The 18855-nt window shown below is 48.0% G+C and overlaps 1 protein-coding gene across 3 annotated transcripts in view; it reads left to right on the top strand.

The window, feature by feature from the left end:
- The window catches only part of SAE1 (SUMO1 activating enzyme subunit 1), a 77037-nt gene extending 62413 nt beyond the window's left edge, over positions 1-14624 (top strand). For 2 of the 3 annotated variants that reach the window (XM_020898047.2, XM_020898044.2), the window contains exons 7-9: positions 4416-4560; positions 9925-9994; positions 13661-13845. In XM_020898047.2, the coding sequence (XP_020753706.1) occupies positions 4416-4560; positions 9925-9994; positions 13661-13753 (308 nt within the window). In that variant the 3' untranslated portion in view covers positions 13754-13845. Of the gene's footprint in view, positions 1-4415; positions 4561-9924; positions 9995-13660 lie in introns of all 3 variants that reach the window. The other variant, XM_020898048.2, reaches the window with a different exon arrangement.
- Positions 14625-18855: the final 4231 nt, after the last annotated feature.

Here is an 18855-nt window from a genome sequence, read left to right as displayed (position 1 = left end):
TGCTTGGTTTCCCCCTTTCAAAGTTTGTCTTCTCTGTTGCATGGGAGAGTCCTGAACTCTAGCAGAGACCCAGTCTGTCCTCAGTAGTGGTGAATGTCACCCCCCACCCCCGGACTTCAGCAGCCTGAGTTAATTAAAAGGTTCAGAGGAAGTTAATCAAGTTTGGAACTCTGATTTTGTGCAGTGTTTTGATATGTTTCGATGAGTCATCTTTTGGCATCCCTAACAGTATTTGATCTTCACGGAATAGTTTCATAATCTGGAAACTGGCAGGGAGGTGCTCTCCAGAAATGCAGAGTCAACAGTGATGTGTGTATGTCTGGCCGTTTGGGAGGGCAGATGATAGAACAAAGAGGAGACTTTAATAAGCAAGAGCCCGTCAGGGGCTCAGGTCAGTTCTGAGGCTGCTGCCCATCTAGAACATTGGGCTTCTTCCTGCCCCTCCAGCCCTGCTCACTGGAGTGCTGACATTAAAGGGGGGAAAAAAAAAGAGTACAGAATACAGCCTCTGTTTGCTTTGCTGCAAATAAGTGGCTGGAGTGACTGGCCCCCGTCCCGGAGGCCTTGCGCGAGCTTCAGATGTGGTCAGCGAGGCCTCTAGACGGTGCCAGGCTGCCGGCCCACGTCCAGGCGGCCCACACCAGGAACAGGCAAGGGGCCCAGAGAAACAGCGGGGCCAGCTGCTGGCGGCCTCTGCTCCTCCTCTGAGCGCTGTCTTCTTTCTTTCCAAGATGAAACTGGTCTTACCCCCTGAAGATGGATGGGCCAGGGTTCATATGGCCCCTGCCTCCTCTGCTCACCCGCACAACTAGGAACTTAAAATTAATGGACCAGTTGAGAGAGGGAAGAGCCCGTCTGGAAAATGCATCTCACCAAAATGTGGTCGAACGGGAGTTCTCTTGAGGTGGGGGGCAAAGAGCCAGACTACTTGGGATCCTTGGGCTGCATTCCTAATGGTCCTGGATTTCTGCTGGGTCCAGTTAGGGTTAAGAAGCACAGATTCTGAACACCAGAATTGGCAGTTCTCCACTACTCCTCATTGGCAGTCCCATGGAAAAAACTACTCAGTCTCTGAACTTCAGTTTCTTCACCTGTGAAGGGGGAAGCGTATCAGGACCTCCCTCCCTCCCTCGGTTATTGTGGATGCAAAAGGTTTAGAAAGGTGCCTGGCGTGGAGTAGGCACTGTTTGTTTTGGAGTTTTTACAATAGTTTGAGTTTGCTTCAAGAGCTGTGTTTCTTAACCAGAAGGTGAAAAGTTTTGTGGTGAGGGCTTAAAAACTGAGCCTCTCTGGTGTCCCTTGTGACAGCTCGTGCTTCTGCCCCAGTGACAGAGAAGAAAGACTGTACTGGAGGCAGCCGAGACAGGACCCAGCTGCAGCCTCGCAGCCTCGTTTGCTTTCTGCCTGCTTGTCCCTGGCCCTCGGACTGTGCGTTACGAGCATCTGCTCAGGCAGCGCTGACACACACTCTGGGTCTGTCTTCTCCAGAGTGATGGACAGGACGAGGGCTGACATTTGATACCATCCGCTTAGAATGTCCTCTTGTCTGGACTGGAGATTTCCAGGTTTGTTTGTCACAGGACCTTGTTGGAAAATAGGCTCTGTCTCAGTGATTCCTCGCCACTTTGCAATCTTTCCTCCACCCTGTCCCCACACGCTTGCCTGAAGGCATTTGTTTTACTCCAGATCAGAATCCCAGCGACACATCCGCAGAGGTAGAAGTTGAGCTCGGGTGGTGGCAAGTCCGTGTTAGCCAGCATCCGGATGGTCATTGGCTTTGAGTTGGCTGCCAAATGGTCGGGCAGAATCAAGGGTTGTAGAAGCTGTATTCTTGGAAGAGAAAGGAGAGTAACATTCCTGGACCACAAATAGTATCTGAAGCAGGTATTCTGGAACCTTCTAAAGAAAAAGAGGACAAGCCCTCTGATGTGCAGAGCCCTGTCCAGGGTGCGTGACTAGCAGTCTTTCTCTGGCACTGACACTGAGAAAAGCATAGCCCAGCAGCAGGTTGCATCTTCTTTAACCTGGACCTCTGCTGTCTGGGGTCTTCTGAGAACTCTGTGTAACTGTTTATGAACTTCTCTCAGGCTGCAGTTGAGCCGTCTGTCCTGGCCCCTAATTCCCTGTCCTCCCCCGTCACCTTCAGGCTGCAGAGACCTTGCTCATCGTTGGACCTCTGGCACCTAGGTCCACCGGGCACACCTAGGTCAGCCGTGCTCACTCATACTGGCGAATGAATGATTTCTTACTACTTCTTGGAGAGCTGTTCTCCTCAGGGCTGCTCATCACCAAAACCGTGTGTGAGTCTGAAGAAAACAAGAGAATGATTCCCTAGTCTGGGGCTAGATCCAGATATTTGCATTTTTAAAGAGCCCCACGACTATTGCCCATTCACCTTTAACTTTTCCCATTCACCTTTAACTTTTAGAGAGCTCCTTGTACTTGGAGGGAGTATGACTTGGGAATGAGTTCACTTTTTCAGTCAGCAAACACTGATGAGACTTAAGTGGAAGCACTTGGCAAACTGTGAGTGTGAAGGGCCCTCCCAGGGCCCCCTGGGATCTACTGTCTCTGCCTCTGCTCAGAAACAGCCTGTGTGCCGTGCGAGGAGCACTGCCTGGAGAGGCTCCACCTGCCTTGGAGAGCATGGTGGGGACAAGAGTGCCCCCCAGCCCGCCTGCCGTGGACATCTGGACGAGGCAGTGGAAGGGGCTCGGTCTTCTATTCCTGCCCGTGTCTTTTCATTTGGCTTACAAGTCCAAGCCTTATTCAGGGCTTGTTCCACGGTAGCTCTGATTTGCTGCTGTCATCTAAACCCTCCCTCTTGTTCACATCCAAAATGAAACATCGCTTTCTGGAGGTTGACGTAGCAGTTGTAGCAGTGGTATTAAGTATGGGAGGGTTTGTTTGTAATGATCCGCCTGTCTGATGCGTCCGAGCCCTTGGCTGTCCTCTCTGGCTGGAAGCAGTTCATCCTTTGAACTTGTACCTAGAATGCATGCCTCCTCCACCTGACGGCTCTTCTGGGTCAGAACAGGGCCTTTTCCCTGCGCTGAGAGCTTCCCCGACCCTTCTTCCCAAACCCACACACACTTCACTCATGGTGGTGACGCAGGGAAGCTTTGCTTAACAGCACCCTATAGAGGAGTCAGACTCTGTTGTACTGTCATGGCTCTCGTCACAGGAATTTTAGTCATTTTTGTCATTATTTGATTACCTTTCTTAACTATGTTGGTGGAATAAATGAAAAGTGTTACCTTTCACTTGGCCCACATTTTAATTAATGTACTTCCTGTAGAATGAAAAAAAAATGTTTCTGTTTTATTATCAACATTTTTAAGTATTTATTATGAAAAAAATTATTGAAGTACTGTTGATTTAGTGTTGTGTTAATTTCTGCTCTACAGCAAAGTTGATTCACATATACAGACATTCTTTTCCACTGTGCTTTATCACAGGTTATTGAATATAGTTCCCTGAGCTATACCTTAGGATCTTGTCATTATTCCATTCTATATATAATAGCTTACATCTGCTAATCCCGAACTCTCAGTCCGTCCTTCCCCTTTAGCAACCACAAGTCCGTTCTCTGGGTCTGTGAGTCTGTTACTGTTTCATAGATAAGTTCATTTGTGTCATATTTTAGATTCCACATATAAGTCTTTCTCTTTTTGACTTACTTCACTTAGAGAAAATCTTTCTATTTTTTACTTACTTCACTTAGTGTGATAATCTCTAGGTCCATCCATGTTGCTGCAAATGGCTTTATTTTATTCTATTTTATGGCTAAATCACCACTCCATTGTATATGTACACACCACGTCTTCTGTATCCAGTCATCTGTTGATGGACGTTCAGGTTGTTTCCATGTCTTGGCGATTGTGAATAGTGCTGCTGTGAACATAGGGGTGCATGTGTCTTTTTGAATTGTAGTTTCGTCCAGATATATATGCCCAGGAGTGGATTGCTGGATCATATGGCAACTCTTTTTTTTTTTTTTTTTTTTTTGAGGAACCTCTGTACTGTTTGCCATAGTGGCTGCCCAATTTACATTCCCACCAGCAGTGTACTAGAATTCCCTTTTCTCTGTAGCCTCTCCAGCATTTATTATTTGTGGATTTTTTTTTTTTAATTGAGGGCCATTCTGACCAGTGTGAGGTGGTACCTACCTCATTGTAGTTTTGATTTGCATTTCTCTGTTGGTTAGTGTGACATTGGGCACCTTTTCATGAGCCTGTCAGCCACATATATGTCTTCTTTGGAGAGATGTTCATTCAGGTCTTCTGCCCATTTGAGTTCTATGAGCTCTTTGTATGTTTTGGAAATTAAGACCTTTTTGATCACATCATTTTCAAATATTTTCTTTTCAGTTGTGAAAAGACTTGCTTTTTTAACCTGCCTTCTTCCTTTCCCAGTGCTCCTGAAGTTTCGCACAGATAAAGGAAGAGATCCTAGTTCTGATACCTTTGGGGAAGATTCTGAGTTATTGCTCCAGATACGAAATGATGTGCTTGATGCCCTGGGTGTCAATCCTGACCTGCTTCCTGAAGACTTTGTCAGGTTGGTCTGAATATTTATCACAATTGAGTTTAGATTGATAAATGTCTGTGTTCAGTATTTGCCTTAATTTGGAGAGATGCTTTATTAAGACTGAAAAGCCCTGAGGAGAGAGCCTCCGTTGCCACATTCTCTCTCTCTCACACACACACACACACACACACACACACACCTCCGTTGCCACATTCACACACACACACACACACACACACACACACACACACACACACCTCCGTTGCCACATTCACACACACACACACACACACACACACACACACACACACACACACCTCCGTTGCCACATTCACACACACACACACACACACACACACACACACCCTCCCCTGCAACGGCCCTCCGCCTCTGTTGGTATAACAACAGTATATGAAAAATGGAGGTGACCTTGTATGTGTTCAGAGAAAATGGAGGTGACCTTATATGTGTTCAGATATAACTGCAGGGTCAAGGGGGTGGCAGGTCAGATGGATGGGTTTATTATTCGGTAGATACTGCCCTTGCCCTCCTCTGATGACCCATCAGTTTACACCCTCAGCCGCAATGCCATCCTTGTTCCCAGTGTCTTCGCCCCTGGGCACTGCGATGCTTTCAGCCTCCGGGACCAGTCCTTTGTTCTTATACACAGGCAGGTTTTGGGTTTGATTGGTGAAGTCCAAAGGGAGACTAAGTCAGGAATTCCTCCCAGACAGTTTTGGGATCATTTGCTTTTTACTTCCACTCTCTCTCTGTGTCTTTGAGGGACCATGTAAGCTGCCTTGCTGTGCCTCGCTTGTAGAAGCAATAATGATGACTAGAATCTACTGAGCAGCTATTACAGTACCAGGCACAGCTGCTTTGTGTATGTGCCCTCTCTTGACAAGATCCCATTTTATAGGAGAGGGGAAGCTGAGTTAGAGCTCAGAGAAGTCCAGTCACTAGCCTGAGGTTACACAGCTGATAATGTACAGTGTACATTACACTGCAGCACAGTGTAGTGAAGGCTTTCACTGCGCTACCAGTGCAGCCATATGGTTGTTACAGTAGTCCTTGAAGGGTGTATTATTATTTCCCCGTGAGTTAACTGAGGCTCAGAAAGATGCAGTCACATGTCCAAGGTTGTAGTAAGTAGCTGACCAAGATTTCCCCACACCACTGATCCCTGGGGACAGCCTAGTACCTTGGTTCCTATTCAGCAAGAAAGTGAATGGTGGTCCCATCCTTCCCTAGTCTTTTCCTTGTGCACTCATGTCTGGGGACCTCACTTAGACACTGACAAGCCTCAGCCAATTTAAGACCAGCAGTGGGGCTTTGACTCGCCTGCCAAGCCCTCAGCCAGAAAGAGGCACCTGGATACCAGGCGCTCTTGTAAGTTGGCACCGGTAGGGAGTTCACGGGCTAATGACACCACCGCTTGGGATGGGGTCCTTGTCCCAGGGGATGGCCCACGGGGAACAGGTTCCCACAGGTCCGGCTTCAGCAGTCCCAACCGGGCCAGTGAGCACCCCCAGTGCCAGTGCCAGGCCATGAGCGTGCAAGCCGAGTGACCGATTTGGGTGTTGAGAGTGACGAATGGCCTGCCTGGGCATCGCCAGCCAGTGGCAGAGCCCCTGCTTCCCAGAAGGAAAGAACCACAGCCTCACTGCTAACAGCTTGTCTCACTGCTGGCTGGTTTCCTCTCCACAGAGTGCTGTGTTCCCCCCACCCTCCCAGCCCTCTTTGCAGTAACGGCTCTCCTGTGTCTATGCCCTCCCGTGCTCAGGTGCTCCCTCTCTGTTGCCCTTAAGTGAGAGCTGTTTGATGGCCTCTCAACGGCCGGCCATGGCCAGTGCAGATAAGGCTAGGGGAGATGCGCTGGGGTGCGGTGGGGAATCAGCTGCTGTCTGGCAGCTGAGCTGCCCGCACAAATTGCCCACCGCCAGCTCCGAGCAGGGTGTGCTCACTTGAGGAGGGAAAGCTGTGCCCAAGTCTCCGTTTCCCTCATCTGTCTGTGATCTGCTTTTCCCGTCCTTCATGTCAAGTTATTTATTCTCTTCAGAGGGCTCAGTTGCTTTTCTGATTATGAAGGTAACAGATGCTCATTGCCAGAAAATAGAAAAGGGAAGAAAAGGATCTCCCATAGCCCCTCCCAGTGAGAAGTCACCACTGCTGGCTTGGGATTTAATTTGGGGCTTTAGCCTCTCAGACATCTGTATGTGTATTTACTCATGTGTCTTCTCTTTTTAAATACCAAAATGATCACACTTTTCATACGACAGCCTTCCTTTTCCAGCATCTCATTAACCTGTTTGTGTCACAAGTAAAGATCCGTAACCTCACTTGTACTACCTGATGTTTCATTGTCTACTGTATGGTTTTTATTTAACCATTTACTGCTTGGTGGGTACTTAAGTTATTTGTAGTTTCTCACTGTTATAAACATCTATGACAAACATTCATAATATATATATGTAATATAACTTGTGCTGTTAAATTGTTGCATTATGGTAAAATGCACACAACATATATTGTACCATTTTAGCCACCCTTAAATGGACAGAACAGTGGCGTTAAGTCCATTCACACTGTTGTTGCCTGTCACTGGTACCGTCTCCAGAACTTTGTCCTCATCCCAAAGTGAACCTCTGTCCCCGTTGAACACTGACCTCCCATTGTGTGTCCCCAGCCCCTTGCAGCCTCTTTCTTTCTCGATGAATTTGACTGTTGTGGGGATCTTGTTTAAGTGGAATTGGAATGTAGTGTATGTCCTTTGGTGAACTTACTGGTCCTTAAGTTTCAGAGATAATAGACATATTATGGAAAAAAACAGATAGTATGGAATGAATCCAAAGATGAAAATGAGGGGAAGTGGGAGGCACAGAGGATGGGATATAACATAGGCCCAAGGATGCACTGTGTAACACGGGAAGTATAGCCAATATTTTTAATAACTGTAAATGGAAAATGACCTTTAAAATTGTATAAAAATTTTTTTAAAATAGGGACTTCCCTGGCGGTTCAGTGGTTAAGACTGCACTTCACCACTTCTGGGGGCACAGGTTCAGTGCCTGGTCAGGAAACACAGGATCCCATATGCTGGGCAGTGTGGTCAAAATTTTTTTGTTTTTAAAATAATTTTAAAAGAAAATTAAAATTACTCATTTCATGAACCAGAGGTGGGGGAAAAAATCACTGAATTTGTCCTGTGCCATACTACACTGTCTTGATTACTGGAGGTTTGTAGTAGGAAGTTTGAAATTGGGACATGTGGGTTCTCCAACTTAGTTTTTCTTTTCCAAGATTATTTTGACTATTCTGGGTCTCTTGCAGAATTTTAGGGTGGATTTTCCCATTTCTACAAAAAAGGTTAGGTGGAATTTTGAGAGGAATTATGTCAAATGTATAGATTAATTTGGAGAGTATTACCATCTTAACAAAATTAAGTCTTCTGACCCATGAACATGGGAATATCTTTCCATTTATTTAAGTCTTTTATTTCTTTTAACAATAGTCTTTAGAGAGTAAGTCTTACACATCTGTTAAATTTATTCCTAAATATTTTATTCTTTTGGATGCTATTGTAAATGGAATTCTACATTTTCATCTTGCTTGAGGGTGTTCATTGCTGATATATAGAAGTAGATTGATTTTTTTTTGTATGTTAATCTTGTATTCTGCAGCTTGATTCAAATAATTCAGTAGTTCAAATAAGTTCTCTGTGGTTTCCTTAGTATTGTCTGTATACCAGATCATGTCATCTGTGAAGACATATTACTTCTTTCTTTCCAGTCTGGATGCCCCTTGTTTCTTTTTCCTGCCTTCCTTAAATGCTCTGGCTGGAACCTCCAGGACAATGTTGAATAGAAGTGGTGATAGCAGACATCCTTGTTTTGTTCCTGATATTTCAGTGTTTTGCCGTTAAGTGTGATATTAGCTGTGGATTTTTGTAGATGTCCTTTATCAGTTTGAAGAAATTTCCTTCTGTTCCCAGTTGTTGAGTGTGTTTATCGCGAAAGGGTTCTGCGTTTTGTCCCATGCTTTTTCTGTGTCTGTTTAAGTGATCATGTGTATGTTGCTGTTTTGATTTCCTGGCATTTTGTTGAGATGATACCCTTTTTTTTTTTTTTTAAGATTATATACTTTTAAGAGAAAAAAGTAGGACATTAAATTTGTATAGTGGGATCACATAGCATAAAGGAGAATGTTTTTTAAGGAAAAAATTGACTATCTTTGAGGAATAGAATTATGGCGACTAGTTTCTCTGGCTGTAGTTTTCTCTGTTAGGTTTTATAGTTTCTCAGAGGACCTTGGTAAGCAGGGGGAAAAATTGCCTCCATGGGTTAACAGATGGGGGTGCTGGTCCCAGCCTGGGGGTGAGGAGATGGTCACTCCCAAGCCCAGTTGGTGGGAGTTGAATGGGTCGAGCCTTTCTGGAGGCATCAGGACTCAGCAATTCTATATTTAGGAAATTGCCATAGGGAACTGTTTGGACAGCTCTACCAAGGTGTATGATCAGAGTCCCAACAGCTTAAATATCCATCCATAGGTTATGGGCACAGTGAATAGCAGTCGCTGTGACCTGGGTTTTCAGTTATATATATTTAGATACGTGCCCTTTTAAAAGTGTCTGGAAGGGTGTGTACCAAACCAAGAAGACTGGAAGTGGTCTCCTCGTGGTAGGGCTCCAGAGAGAAGCTTTCCGTTTAACTTGCCTGCACCGCAGTCTGCTCATTTCAGAAACCCCTTTGTGTTCAGGGGTGGGAGCTGGCAAGGCAGGCTTCCTGGAGGGAGGTGGTGGGAGATAGCATTTGACTGCCTGGGATGGATGATTGGGAGGGGCAGGTGACAGTATTAGCTAAAATTTGTCTTCTGGGTTCCCCTTCCTGGCCCAGAAGGGTTGGTATCTACGTGGGTAGTGAAGACTTTTCTCTGCTCCTGGGCTTTAATTTCAGACCCCGACTTTCCCAAGCCGCCTGCGTGTTAACACAGGCCTGCTCCTGACATTTGTCTGGGACTAGCATATCGAACCCACTGCCCATTGTGGGGCAGAAGAGAATTGCGAGAATGTGACCGGGGCACCGAAACATCTGGTATTTGTAGGGCTTTATTTTTAGGATGCACAGATATAGTCTTATCCTTTAACTTCAAAAAAAAAAAAAGAAGTTGTAAAACAGTTCTTGCCTGCCAAGGTTCAGATGTCTTTCCCTGCCACCTACTAACCTGGATCAGATTTACTTTTCACGCGTAGATGCCAGTATTAGCATTGCTGTCTGAATTGACTCCTCCTGGTGGGAGATGTTTTCATTCAGGCAAACTCACCACTGACCTCTCCCAGATGTCCTCCACCAGCCTTCCTGTTGCTCAGAGCTCCGTTTCACATGTCTTCTCTTTTAGGTACTGCTTCTCTGAGATGGCCCCAGTGTGTGCAGTTGTTGGAGGGATCCTGGCCCAGGAAATTGTGAAGGTAAAAAGTCCCTGTGGAAAAAAAAAGAAAAGAAAAAAAAAGTCCCTGTGGCATAGATCATTGGCCCTCCACGCCAGGATCTTGGACGTGCCAACAGAGAGAACCCAGAGCTGTCTTAGAGAGCTGCCTGGTTTCTCAGGCCACACTCATCCTTGTCTCCTGACCTCCCTGTTCCCTTTCTCCCTCCCTTTTTCCACTTCATCCCCTTCTCTCCAGCCCATTCACGTGGGCCTTCAGCAAATGACCTTGGAGTGCCTACTTTGTGCTGATAAGCCCAGAACTGGACACAGAGCCCTCGGGGTGCTGTCTGCCATCCCCTGACTCTACCGACCAGCTGTCTAGTGTTGTGGCATTTGCCACGGATTCTGCTTCTCACAGCTCTGTGAAGTGGGCACTGTCCTGATTCACACTTCAGGGGTGGACACCGAGGCCCAAAGAAGGGCCTCCACAGCCTGTACTGCTCCCGTCTGCCTTACAGTTTCCCTCCACTCATGACCATGGCATCAAAGTTCCCTCTCGTCACTTCACACGCCGTGGGCGCGTGTAGAGCAGGGGAGGTCAGTACCAGAGGAGCGTGAGCACTGTGCCTGGAGCCCACAAGGCTCTGTCCAGGGTGCCCTGTGCCCACGTTAGGTAGGTGTCCTCTGCCTCTCAAAAGGGGAGCGTTCACATAGGGTCATGTATTTAGTACCTAGAGCAGCACTTTGAAGTCTCTTCTGGAACATTTGGGTTGTCAGAACTGTAGCATACCCCCCAATATGTGCTCGTTTCTTAGGGGACTTTGATATTTTCCTAAAGCGATGAATTTGCCTTGTGCGCATTCTTGACCACTGAAGTGGACTTGCAACAACAGACCAACTTCTGCTGCTTCATCTTGGTTTCTGCAAACTTGCTTCAAAAACATTTGACTCAATTTGATGGTCCCACCATCTTCTTAAGGCTTTTCTTTTTCTTTCTCTCTTTTTTCTTCCCTGATCATTCTCTCTGGATCAGATTCTTTCTCTAAATCTAATTCTCTGTGGCATAGGCAGTAGGAGGCACAGTGGGAGAAGAGGAGAGGCATACGCTGCTGTGTGCGGTCTCACTCCTGCTTCCGCCCACCCAGCCTGGTAGAAAGATTCAGCTCAAGCCCCCAGTCTGGGGAATCGGTAGTGGCTGCCAGGAGGACTGTGTTGAGAAGGACTCTGAGTCTGCCTGTGGAGAGACTTGGCAGGAAAGAGTACAGTGATGGAACAGCAAGGGTAGAGTGGGAACCTAATATGTTTTTGTATCATACAATGATGAGAGCATAGATAATATTTATTTTAAACATAGTTTTCTCTAGGACTTCTTTTTCTTTCTTTGACCATGCTGGGTCCTTATTGCTGCCAGAGGGCTTTCTCTGGTTGCAGAGAGTGGGGGCTACTCTCCAGTTGTGCACGGACTGCTCATTGCGGTGGCTTCTCAAGGGCACGTGGGTTCCGTAGTTGTGGTTCACGGGCTTAATTGTCCCTCAGTGTGTGGAATCTTCCCAGACCTAGGATCAAACGTATGTTCCGTGCATTGGCAGATCGATTCCCCACCACTTAGACCATCAGGGAAGTCGCTAGATAGCATTTGTTGAAAGCCCATTCTGCACCCACTGCTTGGAGACTGCTCTCAACTTGATAGACTCATTTGATCGTCACAACAATGGTGTGGTAGGAACCACGGCTGTCCCTGCACTGAGATGCAGAGCAGCGATGAAGCCGGGACTCAAGCTCATGCTGTCCGGCTTCTGGGCCCGTGCTCTTCACCACTGGGCCAACAGATCTTGGGTGCCCTCAGCCTCACCTCCATGCATCACACTGAGACAGTGCTCCCTGACTTTCTTGGGTGGGATGGAGGTGGTGGGTTGGGCAGGTGGTCTTGACCCCACTGTGTGCAGGGGCTTCTCCTCATCCCAATTCCAACCTTCAGGGCGCCCCCTCCTTCCTGCCTGCCGGGGACAGCTGTTGTCCGCATCTTGTTTCTGTTTGTCCCAGATAGCCAGAGCACTCTGCATTCTTGGTTGCTGGGCGTGTTTGGAATCTCCCCCTTCCCCCTTCGGGAAGCACTTTACCTTTTGCCCCATGTTCACCCTGTGCCCTGCTGTCTTGTCCCTGCCACTCCCCCTCACTTAACACCGTTCCAGCTTCAGCCAGCTGGTGGTAAAGGCCTGCCATCTGAGGGCGGCAGACCTCCCCCTTCTCCCTGGTGGGACCATCTGACCACGGTAAAACGTAAACATCAGGAGATGGGGGCGAGTCTGTTCCCTTGGAATCATCTGTTTCCCTCCTTCCTTGTATCTTTCCAGACACCACACATTCTAGCCCTGTCCTCTGTCTCATCCTGCTTTCTTGGGTTTAATCATTCTTTCTCTCTCACTGTTCGTGGGCAGTCTCCCCGCCTACAGCGCCAGAATTGAGCGTTGACAGCAGCAGCCTTACCAGGCTTCGTGTGAAAACGTGTTGTGTTATCTCCTGAAACGTGGGCTCTTGTGTCTGGGATCCACCTGTGTGCCCTTCCACCTGGCTGAGTGCCTGGGGGCCCCAGATACTGGAAAGGACCTCCTGTTCAAGCAGTAGCATCTCCCATTTATTGAGAATCTACTCTGGCCGGCATGTTACAAGCTGGATCGCGTTTCATACTCACAGGAACCGTAATAGGCTGGGGCTGTTTGTTTGCGTTTTCATATGCAAGCTCAGAGAAGCTACCCTCTGACCTCAGGTCAACACCTTCTTCCCAGAAGAACAGTTCGTTCCGGAATAAGCACTTAGAATAGGTATAATCATCTCCGTTTTACAAATGAGGACTGGAATTGGCGCTCAGTTCAAGGAGGAGAGGCTCAGGGCCCAGCGTTGTAAAGGCGGGCCTGCCTGAGTGACTGCACGCAGCTCCCAGGCACCTCGGCAGGTTGTGCCTCTGTGTGGGTGATGTCCTCCTCTTTAAACGGTAACCCTTCTTGGGTCGAGAATGTCTTAGAAAACTCACTGTTACCTCTGGACCTTTCCCCGGTCCACACAGGTCACTCGTGGTCCAGCATGTAATCCCAGGGACTGTCACTCCATCTCTTAACAGTGCTGTGACCTTCTGTTAACCCCACGAAATGATGACCATTTCCATGGCCGACTAGCATCTTCCAGGCCTTCTGGACGCCCACCCTGGTGTGTCCCGTGGAGGCCAGCAGCACGGCCTTCCCCTGGAAGTGTCCCCCCAGGTGACAGAGGCTGTGTTCTCAGATGGGTCAGAATGAATCACTGCCTTGCTCAGTGGAATATTCATAAGTAATTATTACTGCCATTTGCCATTGGTGCTTCTCTGAGTTAAGCATTGTTTTAGATATTGGAGGTAAAGCATCTTTCTTAATCCCTAGGATAAAACAGTTGTTATTTTCATTTTACGTGGGGAATGTAAAGGTCTGAGAGGCTAAATGGTCTGCTCAAGGGCACACAGCTGGTAGGGGACAGAGTGCAGGGACAGGACAGTTAGAATCAAAACTGTTTCCTGACATGACCAAATAGCCCCTGGGGAGCGAAGTCAGCCTCTTTCGAGAACTGATTTCCTTGTTATTTTGAGAAGCTCTCAGTTCAGGGGTCTATTCTCTTTTCTCCCTCGTATCCCCTTTTAAGCACTTGAGCTGAACCTTCTTCTTGTTTCCCTCTGCAGGCCCTGTCTCAGAGGGACCCCCCTCACAACAACTTCTTCTTCTTCGATGGCATGAAGGGGAATGGGATTGTGGAGTGCCTGGGCCCCAAGTGAACCCGAGACTCCGCAGCCCCAGAGATGCTGACCACACGGTGCCCTTGTGCGATGGATCCCCTCCCCTCCCCCATGAAGGCCTCTCTAGGCGAGGGAAAAACCAAGTCACTGAACCAGTACCAACCATTTCCTGCGAGCCGCGAGGCTGTGAAGCACCAGCGGCTGCTAAGCAAGGGCCTGGGTCCTGATGGTCTCCTCCCAGCTCTCCTGCACGGTCAGTTCCTGAAAGTCCCCAGCCAGGAACCAGCACACTTTGTTGCCTAGGAGCCTCTTGCCACCTTCTTGTCCTCAGTCCCCACCTGATGTCACACAGCGAGGAGCGTGGCTTCAGGTGGGGAATAACTCCCGGGGCCATGAAACCACACAGCGGAACCACAGTTTCAAGTGCAGACAGGTGCCCTCAGAGAGCCAAAACCATGGCGGGCGGAGTGTACGTCCACCGAAGTCTGAAGCCCTGAGAAACAGCAGGTGGCGTCCAGTGTGCTGCTCTTGAGTGTAGTTTAGGATTAGTTGAGTTCCAGCCTGGATTTTGAAAGAGAGGAAGTATTACCAAATCCTCTTGGGTATTAGGGTGAGGCCTTGCCAGTGGAATATTAATGGGAACGCTTGTTTAAAAAGGCAGATTCCCGGCTCCCACCCCTGGGGAGCCTGACTCTTTGGCTTTGAGGTGGGACAGGGAGCCGGCCTGTCTTCCAGCAGAGTCCCTTACAGATTGCAGGTGATCGCCTGCAGGCTGTCTCATTAACGGGCTGTGTCCGTCCTTCTTGTTACCCCCCTGAATCGCAGCTGTTTGTGTGTTTTTTATATTTTCTATATTTCTTTGGTTCTTCAAAAAGGAATGATAGAAATAAAGTTATTTGCTTTAAGATTTGTTTTTCTTCCACGTGAGAAACTTCTTCCTCTGACAGGGAGCAATGGCCTGTTTAAACCTGAAGATGTATCCCTGGATGCTTGAACACAACACCAAGGCCCTCCCCTCCGTCACCATTCCTGCCACTGTGTTTTTGAACAATGCAGCAAAAAGTTAGTATGCTCATATTCTAAAGCACATAGAAGCTTGAATCTTCTTGTCAAATAATTTCATTAAGTAGTGGCTGTTCGCAGTGACAGCAATTGTAATAATAGTGGGAAAGGAGTAAAAGTGAGCAGTGATCTCATAGCAGGTAAGTGATACCGAAGTAAAATGCCCCAAGTCTCACAGCTGGACAGGTCAGAGCGGTTGCTAGAGTACCAAAGTGTATCTTGACTCAGCGACCCGAGCGTGCGTTCCACCTGGAATGTGTTTCTCACCCACACTTGGCTTTCTCCTCATATGTAAATTGGCAGGTTAGAATGAATAAATCAGCTTCTCTATTTCATCCCTGTTGATGTCAGTGAGAAAAGAAAAGCACAGATCTCCTCTGGGAGGAGGGACTCAATTCTCCCCCCTCCTGGTTCTCTCTGCCCCCACCTGAGGTGAGGCTAGGTTCTCTTTCTGGAGCAGCCCTTTTCTGGGCCTTGGTAGTGTTAAATCAGAGGAGCCTTGCAAAAATCTCACAGGATCTTGGAAAATCTGAGCTAATTACACCCTTTATTTTGCAATGTGGGGCCTTGGTCACAAGGGGGAGCAGACGGGTCTGGATGGATTAAAAACAAAACTGTCTTAGAATCTTCTCTGCAACTTTTCAAACTTTTCCACCCGTGTACCTGTAATGGCCAAGATTGACCCCGAAATGACCATGACCCTTAGGGAATCTGGAGGGTGGTGCTGGAAACTTCCAGCCCTGGACAAGAAAAAGGCTTAATTCTCCTTGCTTTCGGATTTCATATTTTTCCATATTACAAGTTTGTGTTATCTTAAGAATGAATTTCCCTAAGTCTTCAGGAAGTCCACAGTGATTATCCTGTGGGTTCAAACACCTCGGGAAGGGGGATCCTGTCTGTGAAGGTAGCGTATGTTTGGTGGAGGAGGTGCTGAAGTTAGCAAATGAAATGGTTCTGCCAGGCCTCTCCAGTCCATACCCCACTTCTCTTGTCTCTGGTATGCTTAATAACCAAACTTAGGTTCTCAGTGGTTGAACATTCTAGTGAACAGGTGCTACTCAAAAAAGCCTCCCTTGTCTTAGACGTTAAGGATCCACCTGCCACTGCAGGCAACCTGGATTTGATCCCTGGTCCAGGAAGACCCTACACGCCACAGAGCAGCTGTGCTGGAGCGCCACCACTACTGAGCCCGAGTCCTAGAGCCCCGGAGCCGCAACTGGAGGGAGCTGGTGCCCAGCACAGAGAACCCAGCGCAGCCAAACCTCAAAAAACAAACGGCCCCATCACAGCCCTGCATTCCGTGATTTCTCTCTGCGCTGCAGACCCTTTTTGTCAGTTTCCTGCATTTTATTGCTAAGTGTAAACGTCTTATCTATTGAGGCGTCCCCTACTTGTCCCTGTACAGGTGGGGAAATGTTAAGTTTATGTTTTAGTTGGCAGTCAAAAAGAGTGTGATAACAGCTGAAGTCCTCACACTACCCACCTGATACCCTTCAAAATAATTAGACTTCAGCTAAATTGCTTGAATCCTCACAGCAGCCTTGGGAGTAGATACTTGTACCCTTATCACAGATAAGGCAGCAGCCTCACCCACCCAAGTCGGGTAAATAGAGAAAAAAAATTTTTTTTTTCCTTTTATTTCTGACTGTTTAAAGCAAAAAATACATGTCTAAGGACTTCCCTGCAGGGGGGCCTGGGTTTGATCCCTAGTCAGAGAACTAAATCCTGCAAGCCGCAGCTAAGACCTGGCACAGCCGAGTAAACATATTTTTTTAAAAGTTAATACTTGTCTTGTGGGCATTTGTAAGGGGTGTTGATAATGCTCCGTATGACAACTACAGCATGAAATGATGGGGAGAAGAGGGTGAGCGGGGCTGTGTGTTGGTAGAGCCTCTGCGCTGTAAGTGACATGACACCATCCATAGATAACAAATAGGTAAGGATATGTTTGTGATCCCGAGCAATACTAAAAAATGCTGATAACCCTAAAGGTACATTTAAAAGAATTCTTAGAAAGTATTCAAGTAATCTCAAGAGGAGGCAGGAGAGAGGAAACAAAAACCTGATGAAAACAAAGAAGAAAAGGACCTAATACAAACAGGTCAGTAGTTCAACGAGGGGACTTCCCTGGTTGTCCAGTGGTCAGGACTCCCAGCTTCCACTGGGCCTGGGTTCAATCCCTCCCTGGTCGGGGAACTAGGATCCCACAAGACTTGTGACACAACCAACATCCCCCCCCCGCCCCACCGACCCCCGCAAAAAAAAAACTTGGGGCCTTGGGCCCTGTGTGTATGTAAGCTTGAAGGAAATACAGAGAGGCACAAGATGAATACCCAGTACCCATCCACCATCATTTTGCTACTCGCTGTTTCTGCTCACCATTATTTGCTGTTTATTCAATAGTGATCAATTTCAAGTTCATTCCAGTTCACTGCTGTCTGTTCTATTGTGTGACAGCAGACTTGATTTACCCTTTAAAATGATGGCTCTTGCTACTTAGGAGGTGGCTTTGTGTCTTGCCAGCACTTGGACACCTGTGGACGTCCCCTTTTTATTTATTTCTGGCTGTGCTGGGTCTTCGTTGCTGCACAGGCTCTTTTCTATTTGCGGGGAGTGGGGGCTCCTTCCTAGTTGCGGTGCTTGGGCTTCTCTTGTGGAGCACGGGCTCTAGGGTGTGCGGGCTTCAATTGCTGTGGCACCTGGGCTCAGTAGTTGCGGCTCCCAGGCTCCAGAGCACAGGCTTAGTAGTTGAGGTGCACGGGCTTAGTTGCTCGGTGGCATGTGAGATCCTCCCAGCTCAAGGGATCGAAGCTGCATCTCCTGCACCGGCAGCTGGATTCCTTACCACTGACCCACCAGGAAAGCCCCGAACATCCACTTGTGAGACACCCCTGAAGGCACTTATTGCCATAGGCAGGTAGGTACATCTTCAGCTTGACAAGGTTTTGCCAGATTCCTGTCCGAAACGATGGTTTGCGTTTCCGTTTCCCTCAGCCTGCCCCTTGAGAAGAGCCACTTTGGGGAATGCCTTGGTGGTCCAGTGGTTAGGATGCTGCTTTTCCACTGCAGCAGGTGCACATTTGATCCCTGGTTGGGAAACGAAGGTCCACATGCACCACACCCCCCGCCCCCAAAAAAACATTTTCTCTGAACTGCCCCTTTACTAGGACACCCAGGGGGAGGGGCAAGGCTGGGTGGGGTCTGAGCCTGTCTGGGCCAGAAGATGCCACAGGAGAAACATTTGGCCCATTACCCTGTTTTCTGGAAGATAGCAGTAGAAGCACTCCTTCTTGTATTTTCCTTTTTTGGGGGGCGGCCATACCACTTTGCCCTTGGGATCTTAGTTCCCCTGACCAGGAAAGGAACATGGGCCCCCTGCAGTGGAAGTGAGGCATCCTAACCACTGGCCCACCAGGGAAATCCCTCCCCTTGCGTTAATTCAACACAGGGTTTTGTGCTTTTAACTTGGCTGTACCTAGTTGTGGCATGCAGGAATTTTGGTATGTGGGATCTAGTTCTCTGACCAGGGATCGAACCCAGGCCCCCTGCATTGGGAACGCGGAGTATTAACCACTGGACAGCAAGGGAAGTCCCTCCTCTTGTATTAATTCAACACAGGGTTTTTTGTTTGTTTTGTTTTTTCAACACAGGGTTTTAACGCTGTTAGAGGATGCTTGGGCTTCCCAAGTGGCACTAGTGGTGAAGAACCCGCCTGCCAGTGCTCACCAGGTCTGTCTCAGGGTTGACACGTTCCCCGGGGCTCCTCACGGTGGGACTTCTGAGTAAGTTAAAGGTCATTCACTCATTCTGTGAATCTCAAGCCCCCTGATGTTTTTTATCCAATAGGAATAAAGTGAGAAAGTCCCCCAAAAGCCCTGTCTTCTCAGGGCTTAGCCTTTAGTTGGAGCCCAGCAGGGGTGCATGAAGGTTGGTCTCCCACAATGTCTCAGAGACATCCTTTAACCAGAGCAACAGACACCCCAGGGTGCTCCAGGCACTGCCCCGCCACCTCCTCCCAGACGAGGGTCACAGGCTGGGCCCAGGCCCCATCGCGGGGAAGGACAGCTGACAAGAGTATC

This window comes from Odocoileus virginianus, chromosome 20 (genome assembly GCF_023699985.2).
Source record: "Odocoileus virginianus isolate 20LAN1187 ecotype Illinois chromosome 20, Ovbor_1.2, whole genome shotgun sequence".
Taxonomy (NCBI): Eukaryota; Metazoa; Chordata; class Mammalia; order Artiodactyla; family Cervidae; genus Odocoileus; species Odocoileus virginianus.
Note: the sequence above shows the minus strand (reverse complement) of the source record. Positions and strands in the feature narration are given on the sequence as shown.